We start from the raw sequence: 21,952 nt of genomic DNA on the forward strand, positions 1-21,952 counted from the left end.
ATAGTGGCGAGGCTATGAGTACGTTCATCAAATTACTACGTAAGAAGGGCGATATGACCTATTTTCAACATCCAATGGAGGAAATCTGCGGGGACTTTGGATGTAGAATTACTAGTAATACTACTTAGTAATTGAAGAGATTTAAAAAATTCCGTGCATTCGGATTGGCTGGGAAGGTTTGCCTTTGATATCCTGTGGCGTTGGACCAGACCCCCTCTCATCCGTATCCCCCTCTCCCCGCTTTTGGCTTCGGGAAGTACTAGTAACTACAGGCCTCATTGGGATGGTAAGTCGTTCGTTGAAAAGGATGTATTGTAGATTCGATAGTGACAGATGATGCGTACTCTGTACTCCGGGATACAGAGCCAATATCTCCCTTGTTATTGGATGCAGAATCATGGTCATGGCATGTGTGGTGGACTGTTTCTCCGTCGGGACTCCACGATCATTCTTCTTTCCCGAGCGTAGAATGGAAGTGCCTCGCTCTCGACGTGGAGGTAAAATAATCTCATGCGCTTGGGAAGATGAGGAGGATCTAAGTAGCCTGGGAGTTTTGAACGGGTTCGTTCCCCAAACAAGGGGAGGGTGGATTATAGCTTCGGGGGAGAACTGTTGGGTTGGTTTACTTGGCGTGATTCTTGATGGAAGGACGGAGAGATGGGGGGAGTTGAGTTGGTCACCTACATTCCCCCGAGCTGGAGGTTATCGAGCTGAACTGTGCAGTCAGGTCGTCGTAGTCTAGCGTACCCATCAAATCAAATAAACTAAATCATGACCCCCATTTTTTGCTTATATAATCCCAGAGGTCGGTTTGATTCGATTTGATTCGATTTGACTCACTTGTCCAATGGATTCAAATGTTAGTAAACAGTTTTTTGTCAGGAGGACTCTCAAGGATTTTCGCCTCACAAAAATAGTCTGCCAAGACTTCTATTTTGCCACCAAAAATAGTAACACTAAATATTTTAAAATAAGACCTTTCCGCCAAGACTTCCATTTGACTAGTAATTTCTCAATTCCAAAGTCTTGATTTGATTTGACGAAAGCACGGATTTGATTTGGTTCATTTGACTCAATCTGGTTCAAATGGTCACACTGTATTGGTCGAGATTCCTGTGTCGACCAAGGGTTCTCTTTGAAAGATTGTGTCACTCAATGGTGTTTCTGTACTCAACATCAGTCGGAGCTACACAACCCGACGCCCCCAAAGCGAAGATGGGTGCCGCAGGTAGGTGGATGTCAGGATGGCGAAGCAGGCACGTAATGAAAGACATTCGAGAAAATTTCAAAAGTAAGCAGTATATTTTGACATGCATTATTGTTCGATTGACAGGAACGAGTGGTAGGCGCCAGCGCGCAGGTACAACACAAAAAAGGAAGACATGCTCGATACCAGTCTTCTGACCCGCTAGTCTTTGCTTAGTAGATCTAGCCTGTAGTTCCGGCCCAGTATTCCAGTTGAAGTGGCTCAAACTGTGCCTCAGCTGTTCCTTCTTCCTGTATATCATTACCCTATCCCCAGTCCATCTTTTGTAGGCACGTATAATTTTTTTCAACACGAAGACTTCGCACGGAATTCTCTTGAAGATCATGCATCCCATGCCGCTAGTATAGGAGCGCCCCTCTGTCTGCGCCAGAAGTTGGCTCTTTGACCCCACTCCTGGGTGAGCAGCCAGCCACCCCAACGCTCCAGCACATCGGCCGAGAACTCCCACGAAAATTCGTTGAGCCAGTCCTCGCCCCAGACAGTCATCTGTCCTGTATCCTCAATATCACAGGCGATGGTGCAGACCTGGGTCATGAACGTGTTGGAATTAGCAGGACCGATGGTAATGAGTCGATCTCTCAGCATGGGAGAAGGGATCATGTCGATGTAAGCGTGGTGAGGCGTGCGTAGCTGGAGTTCTGTCGGCTTCAGCTGAAGCGGCAAAGTGGGCGCAAGCGCGGCCAAGGTTGCGAGATGATTTTGAGGATTGGCCATGACGGGTATCTCTAGCAGTGGAGCGAAGAGCGCGTGCAGTGAACGACGAATCTCAGATATGTTGTTCGGTACGACCACGACTAGATTCGCGGCAGTCTGCCCTGGAATGAATGGTGAACTCCCGGTTGGGGATCCTAGATATGACGTTGAGTGCCCGTAGGGCAAGAATGGTGGCATAGTCACATCGCCTGGGCTGGAGGTGGTGGGCCCGGGAGAGCTGGCCTGGGACCCGTAGGCCTTGCGAAGACTTTCATTTTCTTGAGACAGGTCGCGTACTTCTTGTCGCAACTTCTCAATCTCCTCGCTCTGAACGGAGCTTTGTTCCTTCTGCGTGGCCTCAAGGTGCTTCAAATGTTCCTTTCGGCGTTGCCCTGTGACAGGTTAGTATTTGACCTCATGGAATGTGTTGGATGGGTTGGCGGACTGAAGACTCGTTGAGCATTGCGGTTGTACTCCCTGAAAACGAATCCTGGTCAGCGTTGATTCTGCATAATGCAGTAAATTGCCATCTACCATGGTGTCAACACGAACCTCTTCTTGTCTGCTCGACTTTGCTCGCTTCCACTCTCTGACATGATTTCGAATAGTGTTGCCTGGCGATACACTTTTGTCGCAGTCCTTGAACGTGGGCATGAACATTCTGAAATACTCGCGATCTATCACGGATGATGATCTCAAGGGAAGTGATGTTCGGGCAATGGTGTGAAGCGCAGTGTCAACAAGCAGCTGTCTCAGTGTCGAATTTGGCCACTGTGCTAGAATATTGGTGAGGCTGAAGAAGAGGATTCCCGAAGCTCAGCTCGATAAACAGATCCGACTGGTAGTTCAAGGTGGTCAAGCGGTCTCAGCAAGATTCAATTGTCGTCAGCTATTGACAGGCAATTCCATTGGAGGGGTAATCCCTTGTCAATTCTTATGCTCCGCTTTCGGCTAAGGCTGTAGAGCTGCGGTCGAAATGTGCAATTGGCGAAAGGAGAGACGCAGATCCAAAGCTGGTGTCTTGAATATTGATGATATGAGGACGGGGAGTATTGTGGTGGTTCAGGCATTGAACGTTGAATGGATGATCAATGGCTTGGGGCCGGAGAACACAACACCATAAGTCCCTGCAGACCCACCTCGTTTTCAGGTGCTAAGCCTGACGCAGAGAGAATATTGGAATATTGGAATATATTCGCAATTGAATAGGATCCTTGTCCAGCGGGACCGGGAGATGGTAAGATCTCCATCCGGCGAGATGCGAAGGTTGCATATTTGGGATTTGGGCGACATGAACCAAGGATGATGCCGCCACTATTGCTCGGCAGCCTCCAATCCTTGCTTGTATCCCATCTCTAGAAGGAAAGAAAGTTCAGCCAGGGTTCATGACATGGTGCTCTAATCAGGAATACCGTGCACATAGATCTCGTATTGGGGACAAGATTGCATCTGTTTACAGCTCAGAATCCAAGATAAGCTTTAATGGCAGCTGCATGGGCAGGCTAGTGCCGGGGCTCTGGATCGCGCTGTAGTAGGTGATGCAGAGGATCAGATCGAGATCGATCCCTGGTTCAGCTGTCATATCCTGGTCTTGAGAGATCGCCCTGACCAAACGGAGAATTTCGAGGTTCCCATCACGGCTCAGATCAGTGCCCGAACCTGAAGAGGTCCAAAACTCCCTTCGTGTCTTCAAGCGCAGGCGCGCGTCTTGGGTTGCCACGCACAGATTGAGTCGCTGAAGACTCCGCGGGGCAAGAGACTCGCAACTTCCAAATCACAACGAACAAGACCTAGATGCGAGAGCTGGACGCGTAGTATGTTCCTACGAGGGTTTGATAGCAAGTAACCTACCTACGTAGATTTACGTACACCTCAAGCTCGAGAAGGAACAGTTAAATCTCAAGCTGCATCGTCGGCAGCCGGGGTTGGTTCTCCAAAAGCATTTTCGAATTTGCATCGCTCGGGCCAGTCCGATCAAGGAGCTTGCTATGTAAGGATGCGTGCATCTCTGGGCCAGGATCGGCCAGATGCAGGATGAGATGAGATCTTGTCAACCCCTTGCAAGACCTAATTTTACTAACTATGTATTATCCTAGAAATTCGTCTATTTCAAGCCAGTCGGATCGCTACAAGGTTGATCTACTACGTATGTATGTGCCAGCTTCCGGCTGAGGACAGGTGCCGCTAACTTAGTCATTACCGACGACCCCTCTTTCAGGCGGATGGAAAGGGATGAATCAATTCTATCACGACGGTAATTGGTGGTAACTACCTTTCCGCACCGCCACAAACGTGGCCAGTGTTAGTCTTCACCAGCCACAAAGATCTGCCTACTAAGCAAGTCAAGCGTACAAAATAGCCAGAGCCAGCAATGTACTACTATCTGTCGAAGATACTACGTAGTACCTAGTACGTAGTACCTACCGTAGTACAGTTGCATTGACGTCTCCACTATCGGCGCTGTCACCTTTAACTCTGTCTGACCCAAAGGAAGGAGCCTCGGAACGAAAAGGGAATTCGGAGGAGGAGACACCGACTTGATCGTCCATGTTGGACACAAACTCGATGCATTGTGCGACGTTGTCGAGCCTGGAAAGGCAAGACTGGTTGTCATGGGGGGACACGGATTGGAATTTGGTTATTCCGGGCCTCGAGAATCAAAATGCAGCCCCCACATGCCTTGCTGGGATCCTAGCGAGATCTGGTCTAAACTGACGTTGCATGCATGGCGGCATTTGAAAGGTACGTGCAGAACCAGAGCCAGTGGCGAACAATGTTACGCACACTCTATGCGTGCCAAGAGCTGAAGGTCGCATACTAAGTACTACTACTACTTAGTATCAGTCGCAACATCAACCACCAGACACACCAAGATCTCACTCAACTGTCAAGATTTCAGTTGCTTGCCATCTTGCATCAGTCGATCTGCAATGACTTCAACAGGTAATAATGACCTCAACAGCTAAGATTCATGCCGCACATGCTGTTGGTTGAACTAAGATCTGCTAAGTGCCCCACACGGTTCCATTACCACGGTAGGATAGCCACCTTCTCTCGGACCGTAGCAGTCCCGAATTACCAGCTCCTTCAGACACACCATGGCGAGGACAAAACGTAGACCACAGCTGCCTCCGCATATTCCAATCATCCAAGGTCTTCCCCTCCTTCATCGTCAATCATCTCAGCATAGTCATCAACGGAGGCAAAGGTCGGCAAATGCTTTAGCTTCCGTCGCTGGGCACTTGGCCCCCTGATCTTTCCTGCGAAACGGACTGCAGTGAGGCTGTCATGGTCAGCGGCCGGAGCTGCCATCCCGTACTCTGATGATATCTCAGCATCAGAGGAAACCGAGACTTCGTCAGATGATGAAGACACTTCTTGCTCTTCCATTTCTTCATCATCTTCATCATCTTCTTCATCTTCTGCAGCCTCCTCTGAGCTCCTGTCAAAGTCCGACTCGAGATCATCCATTTCGAGACCTTGATCACTTTCATCGGCTCCTTCCAAGTCCGGAGCGGACTCCATCATAGCTTTCCATATTTCTGACTCCTCGGTATCACTGGCATCATCGTTCTCGGCACTCTGTCTAATTTTCTTGCTTATCTTTCGATTTGGATTGGTCTTGCCAAGGCTGCTGAAGTACTGGTGGAAGAAGGCGTCTTCGGCCGGCACATCCATGCTATTCCGGTTCCAAAACTTCTCTGAGTTCACCGGCAGCTGGTCATGAGAAGCAGAGCGAACCAACAGGCTAGCAGTATCGCCACCTGCAAGGGGCTGCATAATTGACGACCCGCGCAAGTTGGATGATCCAATCTTTGCGTTTCGATACGCAAATCGATCCAAGAAATGAATGAGGGTGTGAAGCTCGAGATTTGGCTTTCCAGGGAGTTTGGCATGGCGTATGATGTGCTCTGCATTCACCGAGACAGAAGGATGGAAATGCGCCAGAAACGGAATCACTTCCCACAGACAGCTGCTCTCAGCACTGCTATGTTCTGGGTCGCGTTTCCTGCCGTCATAGGCCTTGCCCTTTCCGGGAAAATTCCGTGACTCGGGCGGCATCGGACCTTTGTCTTGCGGTTCTGTAACATCTTTGTAAGCCTCCTCGTCCAGATCATGCTCTTCAGGTTGGTCGATCAATGCGCTCAACCCTGGGAACGTCTGCCTCAATTCCTGTAGCAAGAAGAAACAACCACATATGAAGGAGGGTTGATGAAGAGCAAGCACCTGGATAATGCGCTTTGTGAATGCCTTGATCCTTTTCACATTTGTGTCGGCTTTCAAGGCTTTGTAGAGTAGATTCAAGTAGAGGGATTGCTTGGACGAGGTGATAAGGCGTACATCTAACAAAGACTCATACAATGTCCGGTAAAAGCGATCTGCTGAAGCTTGATGGGAAGAACAAAGTTGTTGAATGAGCATCATTGCTTGGATGCTTGTGTTGAAGTTGGAGGAGTGTGTGATTCTAAAGAGGGTTTCTAAGTGCATGGATAGACTAAACGTAGAGTATTAGCTTAAACAGTATTTAGGGGATAACTGCAATCCTACCTATCACTAGTCGAGTCTGTGTAGGGATATGCACGATTGATGCCTGTCAAGATAGCAGAGGTAAGCTTTTCACGCAGTTCATCGGCTTGAGCATATTCAGTATCGTGAGAGTGCTTCCTCGTCGACTTCCTTTTCTCATTGCTTGCAGTTCTGGCCTTAGATTCATCGTTCTGAACACGCCTGTCTGGGTCAGCAGGTTTGAGCAGTCCAACAAAGACACTGAAATAGGTTGAGAGCAGCTTTGACGCCACTTCCTCCTCCTTGCTGCTCAGAGGTGTTTGATTCAAGGTGATTGCCGCATAGTATTTAGCGTGAAGGCTTTGACCCGGCCGAAACAGAAGGTCTGAGTCAATGCTAGAGATGATAGTCATTTTCATAAGCGGATGGGCCGCCATCAATTGCATCAATAAATAGGATGTTTGGGATGCAATCTTCTTCGACGGATCTCCAAGCTTGTTTGTTAGCAGCCGAAGCAGATTAGACTCTTGCTCGGGTTTCTCCCTTAAGAGCTCGTAAACAAAGTTGACGGCTTTAGACTTGGAAAACTCGATCTCGTCATTGCACCAGATTTCAAGAGTCTGAAGCACTTCGAAATACTTCTCTTTGAGCCAGCTCTCATAAGCCCAGAGAACTAGATGTTGTGGTTGCAAGAACCCTGGCAGAGTTTCACCAACTTTCCAGCCCTTCGAATTGGCAAGTGCACCCAGCAGATTGGGGTGCCCAAGGAATGCATGCAGTTTTCGATCGCTAGGTAGCAAAGACCCTTGAGCAAATAAGTCCTTGAGAGCTCTCAGAACATCGACCGCCTGGGCGCGGCTGCGTTTCTTGCCCAGGTTGATTAGAGTGGTAAGAGCTCTGATATTGTGAAGGGGTGATTCTTGAACAGCTAGGGTCAAGGCCGAAATCTTGTCCGAAAGAGTGCCAGACGTGATGACAGTTGAGTAAAACTTCTGCGACGACGAAGATTGCTGGGTCGCATTGAAGCTTTCGTTTTCTGCATCTAGAAGTGACTTTGCGTGGTCGTGCACTTGCTGTATCAGGCTTGCCGGAATCTTGACCTTCGGAACTTCGCTGTCGTTGATTGGTGGTAACTGAGTGTTGAACCAGTCAGGGCGGGGTTCTATGAGTAGGTTGGATCTACCCAAGCGAGATGTAGAAGCCGTTGCACTACCTGGTGATTCTGCTGCGTGAAAGGATCCGTGACGCTGCCCTTGTTTCTCTTCGTCCTGGGCGTCACCATCTTCGGTGACATCCTCTACTCCTTCATCTGATTCAACGGTCGTGGGCCGGCCACTCTCGTCTATTTGCTTCAATATTTCTGCAATACCCTTCTTCAGTCCCTTCTCAAATTTCGTTTCTTGAGAGGACTTGTCTTGTCCACGATCATGATCCAGTTCAGAGTCAGAATCGAGACCTGCTACTAAGGCAAGATCTTCAGCAGTTCCCCCAAGGCTGTACACCTCTTCCTTAAGGATATCTTTGGTTGCCGAGCTTGCCTCAGCTGTGTTTAGAGAGGACTTTGATTTGCCTGCCTCTTTCACCTTACCTCGACTATCGCGCTTCTGCCCACGGTTTTGAGATTTGATAGTGTTGCTCTCCAGTGTTGTTTGCGGAGCTGCCTTTCTCCTAGCATTTTTTTTATGGTCCTTTGCCTGCTTGGCATTCACATTTGGGTTATCGGCTTTCAGCTTAGTAAATTGTGCCTGAATTTTCTGAGAAAGGCCTGAAAATGCCTGATTGTTCAGTGTCTTTGACCGCTCGAGATCCACCAAACCATCCTCAGTTCTGGGCACAGAGGTCACCACATTGTCGCCACTCTTTTTACCTGCCTTTGTCATTGTCAATGACGCTGTACCTGAAGCGCTGTGCACGGCACCTTCCAGGTGGTGTCTTTCTCTACAAAAGATGGTTCGGAAATAAATAAAGTTTTTATAGTGCTAAGATTTCACCCTTGGCGCTCTACACCTCCGAAGTAGTAGATGGGGGAAGATCAACAACACAACTTCACGTTGTTCTTAGATCATGAGTGTCACAAGAGTAAGCTTCCCTAAGAGCGTATTGATGCGCCCTTGAAGATATTATCCTCACGAATTGGTCGTGTTGGTGGCTGCAGATACCAGAACTACCTGGAAGCATTCATGCTCTACTCTTAATGAAATTTGGAGCTTGTGTACGCGTTCTCAATGGGGCCAGGAACCTAGATCAGCAGTATCGGAAATATGCTTCATGTACAGGTGCTGGAATCGGCTCGCTCTTCCAGCGGAGACGATGCTATTGTGAAGATGCCAGGTATCGTTGCTCGGCGTTTTGGAAACCTTCGTCCAAGACCCATGAAGAGAAGAAAACGAAGAATGGGAAGGAAGACTCGAATATCTTGTTAGCGCAAGCTGGCTTCATTCGACAAGCATACTCGGGTATCTTTCACCTACTTCCTCTAGGTCTTCGGGTTCAGGATAAAATCGAACGCCTTTTGGACAAGCATATGCACAGTTTACAAGCTTCAAAAGTTTCACTATCGTCGCTCTCGTCACAGGACCTGTGGGTGAAATCAGGACGTCTGGGAGCAGGGACAGACGTCTTCACATTCTCAGACCGCAAGGACGCAAAATGGCTGTTGTCTCCAACCCACGAGGAAGAAATTACGGAACTTGTCGGTAGCCTGGTTCAGTCCTACCGAGACCTCCCTGTTAAGCTATACCAAATATCCAGGAAGTACAGAGACGAGCCACGGCCTCGTCAAGGACTACTACGTGGTCGAGAGTTCCTGATGAAAGACTTGTACACATTCGATGTCGATGTTCCCGCTGCACTGCGAACTTATGATGGCGTGAGGGCGGCATACAACAAATTCTTTGATGAGTTGAAAATACCCTACATCGTGGCAAGGGCAACTTCTGGAAACATGGGAGGAGAGCTCAGCCACGAATATCACCTACCAAGCTCTAAAGGTGAAGACTCTATTCTGTCATGCTCCCATTGCGACTACGTGAAAAACGAGGAGCTCGTAACGAGCAGACAAGTAAGCATCCGCCTACTTGAGTCTTGTGACTTCGACATTTCAAGCGCTCTCGAAGAGCTCCCCAAACTGAAAGAGGCCGTATTCATCACCAATGACAAGGGGAGCTTGGTGAAAGCTTACTGCAAACGTTGGGATGCAGTTGCATCGAATGCCACTTCTGAGAACGAGATCAACCCATATGCAGTCAAAGCTGCGATTCCCGAGGTCGCTCTTGGAATCGAAAATCCTTCTGAGCAATTTTTCTCTTCAAATTCCACTCGCGGCCGTACTCTGTACATGTTCGACGATCAAATCACCTGGTCGGACGCTCAAGCCCAACTTGCCACAGAACGAGGCCCCAGTAGCCCAGCAAACGCACCTATGTTAATCGTGGAGAGCCCTTCTGGCTCGTTGCGCATACCAGACCTGGTCAAGCCGCAAACTGGCGACCGGTGTCCCGCTTGTTCAGAGGGAAGAATCCAGGTCCAAAAGGCTATCGAGATTGGCCACACTTTCCATCTCGGCACTCGATATAGTGAAGTATTGAACGCCAAAGTGGCAGTTGGTCCTGGATCAAAGTCTCAGCACGAAGTTTTCATGCAGATGGGTTGTCACGGTATTGGGGTGTCACGGCTGATGGCAGCAACTGCTTCAGCTTTATCAGACACAGTGGGCCTTAATTGGCCACGTGTGATTGCGCCGTTCGAGGTCATCGTTATCCCTCATCAGCTGCGCGACGTGGAAGCATGCGTTGCCGTGTACGATCAGATGCTACAGGGTGAACCGGCATGCAACGATGCGATCGTCGACGATAGAGAGAAAGACTGGTTGTCCAAGTTAAGAGAAGCAGACATCATCGGCTATCCAGTCATCGTGTTTCTTGGAAAAGCATGGAAGGAGCGTGGTGTGTATGAGGTGCAATGTCGTCGGTTGAAAGTCAAGCAGACGGTGCCAGGCGTGGAGCTTTCAGGCTTTGTTAGGGGGCTCCTCGAACAGTTGTAATTTACTATGTACAATACAAACATAGCTCTTGTAATAAAATTTACTGGGCATTTCAATAGCTACGCTGAAAGCTGTCACCCAGGATTGATACTCTTACCAAGGGTATGTAACGCTTCGTAAAGAAGCAGATGCCAGTCTGGAGTCTGGGCCACTAGACACGTTCATCCCACTACAAGACGACCAAGTAAACGGTCGGAGATTCCCAAATCTAGCATCTTCAACCATCCCAGCTCGCCCTCCCCCACCGTTCACCCTCATCCTCCTCCCCGTCGGCACCACCCCATGCCGCTCCGTCTTACAGAATGACAACCTCCTCCCAACTCCCACCAGGAGCAGGTCCGTCCTCCCATCAATCCCTCCCACCCCCTCTTCGATTTTACGCACTAACGCCACTTCTTCCCAACCGTGCACAGTCGACATCACCACCCTCGCCGCGCCGCAGCTCTCGAGCCTGCAAGCGCGCCTGTCCCAGGAGATCGAACACCTCAGCACGTCGCACACGCGGCTCCGCTCCGCGCAGCAGCGGTTCCGCGAATGCATCCAGAGCATCGAGGGCGGTGTACGCGCGCAGAAGAATGGTAATTTTACTGCTTACCCCGGTCACCCTGTCTTTGCATCCCGGGGAGGAGTTTGGGATGGGGAAAGGAGGGGGGGAGGGGGCGAGGTAAAGTTGAAGCATGGAGGGAGGGTCTGAGTGAGAACTGGTTGATGGTGGGGGATGATGGTTTAGAGCAGGGAGGGAACGGGGGCAAGAAGAGAACGAAATCGGGAGGCTGATGCCATTCGATGGGGGTCCTTGCTGACTTGGGGAATGGGATACAGAAGCAGAGATCTTGATCCCGCTGACGACCTCCCTCTACGTGCCTGGCAAACTGGCAGACCGAGAGAAAGTGATTGTGGATATCGGGACGGGGTTTTATGTTGAGAAGGTAACGTCCTTCCCTTCCTTCTACCAGCATATCCCGACTGCCCTCTTTGGGCTTGCGGAGAATCAGCGTAGCTATGGCCTATCCTGTGGAGCTGATACGCGTACGGACAGACCACCAAAGACGCGATCAAATTCTACAACGGCAAAGTGGAGGATTTGGGCAAGAACCTAGGCGAGCTGGAAAAGGTCATTGGCGGCAAGAGTGAGAATGTGAGGATTGTAGAAGATGGTGAGCTTGCGGTTTCCCAATCCGAAGGCTTGATTATCTCAAAGGGACTCGCTGACTCTGTCTACTGTAGTGTTGCGGCAAAAAGTGATGCAGGGAGAATCGGCCACTGGCGCAGGGGGGCCAGGGTAGGAACGTGTTATAGCTGCAGAAGATGACAGTGAAGCTATGGTCTATTCGCTCCAAGCTGCCTTGTTTTTCTATCTGCCGCTTTTGATGAAAAAGACCCCTAACCTAAGATGTGAGCAACCTGTTTGTGCCAGCCCTCTCGTGCCGATTGATCCATACGCAAACAATTTCGCGAATCTGAATGATGCTCGAAGCAGTTTGGTGAAGGTGAGAGAGATGAATATCGGATGCGAGTTTATGACAAGCTTAAGCAGCAGGTTGTGTGTCCAGAATGTGAATGCTGGATGACATACTGGGATAGAAAAATGAGTCTCTGGCACGGCCATACTAATTTGCCATCGCTAGGTCATCATCTTCCCCCTTCTCAACCGTACCAATGCGTCCAGACGTTGCTAGCCTGTCCCCATTGTTTCCATCTGTACAAACTCTTGTCGCTTCCCATAGGATATTTTTCACTTCCTCGACCTCCTTCAAGAACATCCGTGGTCCCTTGAGTTTCTTTTGGGGTTGGCCAGCAGCATCTTCTCCTTCGGGGAAGAATGTCGATAGTGATGCCTGCCAAGAAGGCGTTTCACCATGCTTTTTGTATGCAAACTCTCCCAGATCGTTGACCCATTGGGAATAGTAGAACGATGCAGTCCACTTTGATTCTGGTTTCGGCGGATACGACTGGTACAGATGGGTCTCGTATACGTCCTCTCTTGCGATCTCCAGGATGTGGTCGGTCTTTCCGAGAGTAAATTGAATCAGAGGCTTATTGGTAACACGGACGAGGTCATGGTGGCCGCGAGGAAAGGATGCTCTTTGCGCGGGTGGTCCAGTAATCCCTGCTGGCGAAGGAGCAGCACCTAGGCCAACAGCAGCCTCGAAATCAGCGTATTCCTTCGCCATAGACCTGGCATCTAGGATGTCGTAGGCCTGGATCCTTAATTGCCAGTCAAGGCTGTCAAAAAGTTAACGCCTCATTCAAAACCTTGGATGAAGCAAGTTTTCATTTACCTTTCGAAATCCAGCACAGATAGCACGAGGGGACTTTCTCTATCCGAATCAGCCCCCATCAAGACCCAACTTTTACGTCTCATTTCCATTTCCTCGTTTCTGTACGAAGTGCCAAATTCTTGCTCGTGACGAAGGATTTTCCTGTCGGGACGGCGGAAGTCGAAAGCAACCACATATCTTTCAGTGACAGACGCAGAGTCCTCGCCTTCATCTTTGAGAGCTGGATGTTTGAGAAGATGATCTATAAGCTTGTGAATCTGCACATTAGGCGGCATGCTATCTCGGATTAGCAGGTATACTGGAAAACAAGGTGACTGGTACGCTGCTTACGCTTGAAGCAAAAGGTGTGTCCGTTCTTTTGACATCGTTCTCCTAAACTCTTCCAGGCTGTGACTTTGGGATCCGGACCGGGGAGCCAAGTATCTCAGAAAGGCCAGCTCGCCAAAATCTACTTGCATTCGGACGGCTTTCTCGACAAAGTGGAGGTTCGTCAAACTCTTCTCCAGACCTGCAAGAATAGCATTCCGATTGTACTGATCCAAGCGTCGGACCATCTTCTCTGATTTCAATCTGGCCTCGTCGCTGGGAGGAAGGATATGCGTCCACAATTTTGGCACACTGACCATGAAGCTATCGGTCTTCCGTTCTTGCGAAAATGGGAGGTAGTATAGAGCAGTGTTGAGCTTGACTTGCTGATTCATTGACACGAAAGGTTGATGGAGTGGAGTGGTCGGCGCGCTTAGAAGCGAAATCTTGATGAACTGTGACATGTCCGTAATCATCTGCCTCGCTATTCGCTCAAAGGTCCGCCCTGCTGCGATCACATCGCGCTCTTGCATTCCTTGAATGATGATAGTCGAACTAGCCACATCACACCGGATACTACATTGATATGTGCTTCGGAGCGACTCGAGGGCGCCCTTGGGCCTGTCGTGGCGATCAATTACCTGCTCCAAGCTCAATTCGCTGTCTGGCCATATAAAAGAATACTGAAGGGTGTGAGCACTTTGTCGGACTTGATCTAGGAGGAAGGATACAAACCTCAAATGGGTATTGCTGAGAGTCAGCGAACAGTTGTAGACGTGTCGCCTGCTCTTCTTCATGTGCCTTCCTCTCACGACGGTTCTCCCTTCTTCCGTCGAAAGCAGGATTCTTCGCCCATTTTTGTGGTTGAACACTTTTGTCAAGGTCCTCAAGCTGCAGGACGGCTTGCCGCAAATTGACCTCATCACCCCAAATGAGTACCTGACACCAGTCATTATGGGCACTATTAGGTCAGCGTAAAAGACATACCTTAAAAACATCAGCAGGTGATTCCTCAATATGCGTGGATGATGTCCGACTTATAGCCGCCAGTTGCCCCTTGAAACTCTGGGCTTTGTCCCGGAGGCTACACTGTGTCAGAAAACTTCGGAAGCACACCAGAAACTAAAGGCCTACTGTCGGTAGCAAGCTCTTCTTGGAATTGTGAAGCTGAATTCGCCTGGCACGACCCGTTAGACAAGAGTCAGGGCGGATGAACAGGTTGACCCTCTCACCGGCGGCAGGCTCGCCTCGTTGGCAGGCAAGTTCAGCGGCGCTTATTGGCTTGCTTCGTTGAGTGCTTGATCTATCTGGTAGTGGAGCCGGGTTGGTGCTTCTTTTTGTGAAGTGGTTGCTATTCTCATTGCCTCTTCCAGCACCACGACCTCGGCCACGATCAGGGCGGCCACGCTCAGGACGGCTGGCTTCAGGACGGCCCCGTCCATAGATGTGACCATTTGTAAGAATAGGATTTTGGTTGTTAGCGCCGTCATATCCATTGAGATGGTGGCCTTTGCCAGTTGTATTATGAACGGGGATTTTCGTAGATTGGGCCGTATTCACTTGGTTCTGACGTTTCGTCTTCGATCCGTGAACTTTGGTGAAGCCGTCATCGAGTTCGTCTGAAAGAGAAAGACGGGATGTAGAAAATCGAGCACTGCTTGCGGCATCCCACTCTAGCAAGAAGTGAGTACAAGAAGGACTTTTTGTGGAGCAAATAGTATATCAAAGTAAACAGTGCCAGATGAGACGAAACTTAGGGACGTGTTAGTCTAGCCTACCTCTCGCATTAGGAATTTCGTAGCTGAAGAACACTATCAGTAAGATTTCAAGAAGTAGAGAAGCTGCGACTTACTCGCTCATGACGAGCTGGTTAAGGTGAATTAGGCTTGCGGGGTGGAGGGATGCGTGATAGCATTCAATCAATCAGGTCACCACGATTGGGAAAAAAAATGGTCAGCTACCACTGAGGAGACGTGGTCTGCTCTGCTGTAGGCCAGATGTGATGTTATGCTTGGTCCGCAGGAGATAACAAGAATGGATGGTACGCGGTAGTAAAGTACTTGACTGTGAAGGCGATGCTAGTTAGGAGAATGAATATTGCGCGGTATGCACCAGGAATTTAGCCAGTAGTCTGAGCGGTGTAAAATGAAGACCTTGTCAAGACATGGAGATTTCTCCAGAGACTACTGTTGATCAGTTTAATGTAAGTTGGGAGTCAACGTGGCGAGCAGAAGGGAATTGATTCCTTTTTACTCCTGGCCAAGTCGTCTCTTGATCAGGACGGAAAAAGGACAAGCAACTTCACTGTCCAACAAAGCATGACAAGCATGACAAGCAGATGCGGTAAAGTGTTTCCTCCTGGTTTAGACAACACTGAACACTGAATGTTTCTGTATCTGCACAATACATTGTCCGCTTGAGATGCTTGAGATGCAGTGCTTGAGATGCTTCTTGGTACTCCCACTTTCTGAGAACAGCTATGACCAAGCCCGATTAGGATATATCGAATAAGCACGCGACGCGTCCAAAACGCGTCTCCTTGAGCACCCTTAATAACGAGCAGAGCTCTTTCATGCTACCCATAGCACGACTTGGATAGAGTAATCTCCGATTTTATAACATTGACACTCACCAACTCGTGATGGCAGCAACACCACAGAAGTCCCACAAGAAGCAGGAATGGCTTACAAAAGGCGGCCTTGCAAGAGAAGATTCAGATGACGAGCTTGGTATAGAAGACGTCCCTTGGAGGTGGATCTATGATGAAGGTACAGACCTCTACGATCTGGACAAGACTCCGACACGAAAGCGCAAAGCTAAGACCCTCACCGAGTCCACCCGGAAGATCAAAGGCGCCCAGATGGGCTCCTTTACTTGCTATGTTGGAGACACCGTACTGCTTAAGTCGCCAGAGCAGGGCAAGGACTGGGCTGGCATCATCTCTCATTTCTCAGAGACCAACGACGATGATGAGGAAGAGATGAGCGCCAGCATTATGTGGTTTTGTTCTCCTGAAGAGCTCTCAAGGGGCAAGAAGTCCAGACTGAGGACTGACCTTCTGCCGAACGAGTCCTTCATCACAGCCGACTTCAACCTGAATCCACTGGAGTCAATCTCAGGCAAGGCGATAGTCTTATCAAAGGAAGCTTTCTACAAGAAGTACCCAGGTGGTAGGCCTCCACGAAGCAAGGCTGCCATTGCTCTCTATGGAAAGACTCTTCTCTGCCGCCGGGGGCTTAAACAGAGGACCGGCAAATATACAGACGAGTTTGTCTGGGAAGAAATGTATCAGGACATTGGAGATCTCTATGGACTCGTAAACTGGATCAACGAGCAGACCAAGGGCCGTCGAAAGCCAACGGAGAAGGGTGACGAGGCCCAAGACAAAGAGTTTGCTCCCAACAAGCATGGAGAAGAAGACGCAGAGCCTGAAACTCCAAAGAAGCGGCGGAAAACAGCATCTGCAATGAGCACGCCCAAGTCATCAACCAAATCCTCCAAGTTCACCACCCCAACCCACAAGCGCATTGTGATCAAGAAGCCGCTTGAGATCACCCCTCTAGGAACCCGTCTCCTCTCTCCATCCCAGATTCTCTCCTCGCCATATCAACATGCTCGCACCAACCTCCACGTCGCTTCGGTCCCGGCCTCCTTACCTGGTCGAGAAAAAGAATTCTCCACTGTTTACAAGTACCTCCACGACGCCATCACCGACGGTACAGGAGCCTGCATCTACATTGCAGGCACACCCGGCACCGGCAAAACCGCCACAGTCCGCGAAGTCGTCGCGCAACTGAACAACGCCGTCCTATCCGAAGAATTAGACGACTTCAACTTCGTCGAAATCAACGGCATGAAAGTCACCGACCCCCATCAATCCTACTCCCTCCTCTGGGAAGCACTAAAAGGGGACCGTGTCTCCCCCTCCCACGCCCTCGACCTCCTGGAACACGAGTTCTCGCACCCCAGCCCCCGCCGCAAGCCCCCGCCGCATCCCGTGCGTCGTCCTCATGGACGAGCTCGACCAGCTCGTCACCAAAAACCAATCCGTCATGTACAATTTCTTCAACTGGCCCCAGCTCCGGCACAGCCGCCTCAACGTGCTAGCGGTAGCCAACACCATGGACCTGCCGGAGCGAACACTAAGCAATAAGATAAGCAGCCGTCTCGGCCTGACCACAATCACCTTCCCCGGGTACGACCACAAACAGTTGATGTCGATCATCACCTCCCGGCTGCAGGGCGTGCCGGGAAACATCGTCGACGCCGACGCCATCCAATTCGCTGCGCGCAAAGTGGCCGTCGTGACGGGCGACGCGCGCCGCGCCCTCGACATCTGCCGTCGAGCCGTCGAGATCGCCGAACAAGAACAAGAACAATCTCAGAACGAGCACTCTGCAAACCCGGAATCCGCCGCAGAAGCTGGAGCCCTCGACACGCCCAGCAAGAAGCCCCAAAGCAAACCCAAAAACCAACCCCCCCACCCTCCTCCCCAGGAGGAAAGGGCCGCCAGTTTAAGATAGAATAGATAAGTCTCATAGATCAATTAAAGTGTACCTATGCGCACAATTGAATGTTGTGTAACAATCTGCAGGAGGAGATGTAGAAAGCAAGTTGCCCCCGCCGCACCGGCGTGCCGGACACAACGCTAGGAGATGTCTTGGTCGAGGCGAAGCGCATCGCCGACGTGGCGGAGAACCAGGCTATTCATGATTTTCTGTTGGTGGATCAGAGACGACACCTGCAGGAGCAGGTTTCGACCGGGGCTGGCAAGGCAGGGAAGGCGGTGCAGGTGAAGCAGGTGCCGAGGGTGTTGGCGATGGGGGCGGCGGCGATGGAGTTGTTGGCTTCCGGCGTGCTGGCTATGGAGGCGAGGGCGAGGGGGGAGAGGAGTGGGAAGATTAGACTGAGGGTTGGGGAGGAGGAGGTTCGGGGCGCGCTGAGGGGGGATGAGGAAGTTAGAGGGTTGGGTTTCTCGGGGTGATGATCATACTCACTCACGAACCCTAGATTAGGTGTGGATGTGCAGGGTAGAATAGGTATGAGATTGGATATCTTGCTGTTCGTCCTGCGCCTTCGCTAATGCCATAGTCCAATATCAATGCTGAGTGCCAAACCCTAATGGAAAGCAAGAAGACAGATCAATACTTGGTCCTCCCCAGCGTCGGCTTCCACTCCAACGGATAGCTCTCCTCCGTCGCATTCTCATCCTGCTTCCAGACCTTGATCGTCTTATCCGCCTCTCCACAGATCAGCCTCAACCCCGTGCGATCGAAAGTCGAACTCATGATCCCGGCCTCGGCATCCAAACTGCCCGGCTGGGCGGTCGTGTCCAGGTTCTGAAACCGATGGCCCGTCTTCCAGTCCCAGAAGCTTATACTCCCGTTGTCTCCTCCCGAGAAGAGGACGTTGTCTTCGTTGACGGCGAGCGTGTTGATGATGGCGTTGTGGCCTTCGAAATTCTGCATGAAGGCGCCTTCGGGACATTTCCACTGTTTGATGGATCCTGCCGAGCCGGAGGCGAAGGTGAATTCTTTCGGGTGCACGGCTAGCGCTCTCACGCCCTTCTTGTGGTGCGTGAGGACGCCCATGGTCTTGCCTGCGGCAAGGTCCCAGAGCCGGACGGTGGAGTCGAGGGAGGAGGTGATGACTTGCGGGTCGGCTTCTTGGCATTTGAGGTCGGAGACTGTGCCCTTGTGGCCGGAGAGGACGTGGATGTTGCTTCGCGTGCGCATATCCCAGACGCGCGCCACGCCGTCGCGGCCACCAGTGACGAGGACGTCGAGGGTTGGGTGTAGTGAGAGGGTATAGACGCCGCTGAGGTGGCCGTGGTAGTGGCGGATCACTTTGTTGGTTTCGAGGTCCCAGCATTTGACCATTTTGTCTTCACCGCAGGAAAAAAGGTAGGGATGGCGCGGGGAGACGGCGAGGCCGCGCACCGTGGAGATGTGGCCAGTGAGGGTGAGTTTCAAATTGCCGCTTGCCAGGTCCCAGATCTTGATTGTTCTGTCTCCTGCTCCGCTGACGAACCATTCGTTTCCTGGCTCGACGGCCAGGCTTCGTACCCACCCCAAATGACCAGATATGACGCGCATTAGCTTCCATGGAGGATGCCAGTCGGGTCGAGGCTGCTGCATATTCGGCCTTCGGACCAGACTGGTAGAGTGTGGTAGGCCGTTCTGCGAAGCGGTGTTCGGGTCGCCATTGCTCTTGACTAAAGCCATCTGGTTTCCTTGCGCCGCGCTCTGTACCTTTGGTCGCTTTATCCGACCTGCAGCCGTTGCTTTCGCCTGCTTCTCTGCCAATGCTTTAGGAAGCTCTCGTACATCGCCGTACTCTGCTTTCCTTCTGTAGGACGTTCCAACATCTGACTCTGGTGATGCGAGCTGGCCGAAATCTGACCCGAAAAGGTCTCGTGTGTGCTTGGTAGAGAGTTGGACAGCGTGAGATGGAGGGAGGGCGTCCATCTTTGCGATGCTCTAGATGGCACGCTGATGGTTGGGTTGAACACAGAGACTTGCACAAGCATTAAGCTACGTCTTTGTCAACCCTGCGGAACGGGTGTTATATCTATCCGTATTATTTTGTCATGCCATGGCGGTGGTGGTGGACTGCTTAAAGCAGCAAGCACACAGCTTAGAGCGGCGACAGCTTGGCTATTAAGCCCAACCAGGAAAGTCTTCCATACCGTACTAAGCAATTTACAGCGAAGCTGTGGATACTATTATGCCCTATGCTAGTTGTTCAATGTCAGATTAATACTACTAGTAGTTAGTTCAAGTTAGTATTGATGTTATTCAAACGCTACTTAAACATATTCAACTACTTTATAATCATATAATCATATGTATCTACATTGTTCTGTATAGATATCAAAAGATCAAATTTTACGTTGATGGGATACAACCAAAGGCTTCGTGGGTACTAGTAAGTTCTATGAGCTAGACCTTGTTCTGATTGCACGATAGCTTCGCGGGACTTCCATAATGCTGCCTCAATGTCGGGCCAGCTCCTCGTAGATCGTTTGCCTGCACTACGGATGGCGAAGCAGCATCTGACTACTGGATATATCAATATCATTATACCTACCAGCTGCGGAGGGCAATAGTGTGGAATGTAACGCCGCTGTTCTGAGGTTGAAAAAAGGGTCTGATATTGAGTGAGGTGCCCATGGGCAATGTGAATGTAGGACAATGAAAGGCATGGAATACTGCTGTCCATGCCTTTTCAGAAATGGCTTTGCTGCCAACTAAGCTACGGTACGAGTGCAACACTACCACACCTTCCTGTAGTCATTTTCAACCAATCCAGTGAACACGTCTTTAGCTCTCCGAGCATCATTGATAAGCATGCGTGCAGGAAATCTGGGGCATCAACGTTGGTGCAGGTAGGGATAGTGCAGTCGATCATTGAGAACCCACTGCTCTCAAAACCCTATAGGAGCATCTTTAGTGGTATATTATGGAAGCTGAGATGATCATCGAAAGAGTACGATGGTGAGTTTCTTGTCAGTTAGTGCATTGACTGCTATTCCAATGAAACATATGGCTCTGAAACGATTAAGAGAGGGGAGATGTTAATTCCTCGTAAACTGCAGAAATCCTTTTGAAGAACACCCGGGTTCGCGTTTGATAACCAATAATAGTATTCTTGCAGCTGGATATAGCCTGGCAAGCTGAAGCCCGTGGCTGTTGAATGAATAATGCTCCGTACTGCAGGGATCACTGCTATTGTTTTTGCAGGCTACATATAACTCAATGGTGGTGGCTGTAAGACAACGAAGGCAGCAAAAAGCAAACCTGTGTAATTCAGTTGTCCGCCAAGCCTTTCCAAAATATTGGAACCAATCTTCGAACCTTTTCTCTAGTTCTAATATTGTACGACGATCATGGATCCGTCAAGGTCGGAATTCGCAATACATGAAGCTGCTCGTGAGGGCAAAGGTTAGTACCCAATGACCGTCGAAATATCTTGCCTCCTGACCAGCCCGCACAGCCGGCGTCGTTGACTCCCTACTAAATGTACTCAACTCTTCCCCGAAACCCTTCCAGTCCAACACCTGACATCACACCTACAGGCAAACCCCAAGCTCGCCACACAAAAAGACGACGATGACCGCCTCCCCATCCACTGGGCGATCGCCAACAACCACCTCGACATCACATCTACCTTAATCAACACCCGTAACTTCGACCCGGACACACCAGACGGCTCGGGCTGGACCCCGCTCATGATCGCCAGTAGTCTGAAAGACAACCAAGGCGAGCAGACGGTGGATCTGCTTCTCCAGAAAGATGTCGAGGTGAACGCGCAAAGCTTCAATGGCCAGACCGCTTTACATTTTGCATCTTCGAAGGATAATCTCGATATCGCGCGCAAACTCATCGAGCATAAAGCCTCGACCCGACTCAAGGACAAGAGGGGCCAGTTGCCGCTACATCGCGCTGCTGCGGTGGGGTCTATGCCGATCGTGAAACTGCTGTTAGAGAACAAGAGCCCGTTGAATGCGTCGGATGTTGATGGGATGACGGCGCTGCATCATGCGACTTCAGAGGGGCATGGGGACGCTGCGGTAGCTTTGTTGAAGGCAGGAGCGGAAACGGACAAGAGGGATATGGATGGGAGATTAGCAATTGATACCGCGCCGGATGCAAAGGTAAACCTTTATGGTTCTTTTTACAGTTTGTAAGACATTGATATTCTGCACAGGTCCGGAAGTTTATTCTTCAATCCGCGGAGCGAGAAGGCATCGAGATTGTTACGAGCTGATCATAAAGCTTACCATTCGCCGTCCGCAATGCTCGCTAATAGCTCAAAAACCAGAATGTGGCTCACAAAGGACTCGCAAAGCGACGA

The 21,952-nt window shown here is 50.3% G+C and overlaps 7 protein-coding genes across 7 annotated transcripts; 3 read left to right on the forward strand and 4 right to left on the reverse strand.

The window, feature by feature from the left end:
• Positions 1–1,588: 1,588 nt before the first annotated feature.
• On the reverse strand, positions 1,589–2,556 carry EPUS_02519 (uncharacterized protein; the record flags this gene model as incomplete). Its single annotated transcript, XM_007805520.1, has 3 exons — positions 1,589–2,352; positions 2,406–2,437; positions 2,495–2,556. The coding sequence occupies 3 exons, from the start codon at positions 2,554–2,556 to the stop codon at positions 1,589–1,591; spliced, it is 858 nt and encodes a 285-aa protein (XP_007803711.1).
• A 2,548-nt stretch (positions 2,557–5,104) lies between these two features.
• EPUS_02520 (uncharacterized protein) lies at positions 5,105–8,346 on the reverse strand (the record flags this gene model as incomplete). Its single annotated transcript, XM_007805521.1, has 2 exons — positions 5,105–6,455; positions 6,509–8,346. 2 exons carry the CDS (start codon positions 8,344–8,346, stop codon positions 5,105–5,107), a joined length of 3,189 nt encoding a protein of 1,062 aa, XP_007803712.1.
• A 314-nt stretch (positions 8,347–8,660) lies between these two features.
• EPUS_02521 (uncharacterized protein) lies at positions 8,661–11,794 on the forward strand (the record flags this gene model as incomplete). Its single annotated transcript, XM_007805522.1, has 6 exons — positions 8,661–10,504; positions 10,591–10,610; positions 10,664–11,086; positions 11,331–11,437; positions 11,548–11,665; positions 11,736–11,794. The coding sequence occupies 6 exons, from the start codon at positions 8,661–8,663 to the stop codon at positions 11,792–11,794; spliced, it is 2,571 nt and encodes an 856-aa protein (XP_007803713.1).
• A 324-nt stretch (positions 11,795–12,118) lies between these two features.
• EPUS_02522 (uncharacterized protein) lies at positions 12,119–14,956 on the reverse strand (the record flags this gene model as incomplete). The annotated part of the gene is made up of 9 exons (XM_007805523.1): positions 12,119–12,734; positions 12,791–13,066; positions 13,121–13,779; positions 13,832–14,035; positions 14,084–14,180; positions 14,231–14,273; positions 14,329–14,769; positions 14,875–14,897; positions 14,949–14,956. 9 exons carry the CDS (start codon positions 14,954–14,956, stop codon positions 12,119–12,121), a joined length of 2,367 nt encoding a protein of 788 aa, XP_007803714.1.
• Positions 14,957–15,737: 781 nt separating this feature from the next.
• On the forward strand, positions 15,738–18,080 carry EPUS_02523 (uncharacterized protein; the record flags this gene model as incomplete). The annotated part of the gene is made up of 3 exons (XM_007805524.1): positions 15,738–17,093; positions 17,125–17,608; positions 17,749–18,080. 3 exons carry the CDS (start codon positions 15,738–15,740, stop codon positions 18,078–18,080), a joined length of 2,172 nt encoding a protein of 723 aa, XP_007803715.1.
• A 157-nt stretch (positions 18,081–18,237) lies between these two features.
• Positions 18,238–19,563, reverse strand: EPUS_02524 (Pre-mRNA-splicing factor prp46; the record flags this gene model as incomplete). Its single annotated transcript, XM_007805525.1, has 1 exon — positions 18,238–19,563. The coding sequence occupies one exon, from the start codon at positions 19,561–19,563 to the stop codon at positions 18,238–18,240; it is 1,326 nt and encodes a 441-aa protein (XP_007803716.1).
• Positions 19,564–20,984: 1,421 nt separating this feature from the next.
• On the forward strand, positions 20,985–21,865 carry EPUS_02525 (uncharacterized protein; the record flags this gene model as incomplete). Its single annotated transcript, XM_007805526.1, has 4 exons — positions 20,985–21,039; positions 21,092–21,117; positions 21,174–21,752; positions 21,806–21,865. The coding sequence occupies 4 exons, from the start codon at positions 20,985–20,987 to the stop codon at positions 21,863–21,865; spliced, it is 720 nt and encodes a 239-aa protein (XP_007803717.1).
• Between the last annotated feature and the right edge of the window lie 87 nt (positions 21,866–21,952).

The sequence above is a fragment of the Endocarpon pusillum genome, assembly GCF_000464535.1.
Source record: "Endocarpon pusillum Z07020 unplaced genomic scaffold scaffold4345, whole genome shotgun sequence".
Lineage (NCBI taxonomy): Eukaryota > Fungi > Ascomycota > Eurotiomycetes > Verrucariales > Verrucariaceae > Endocarpon > Endocarpon pusillum.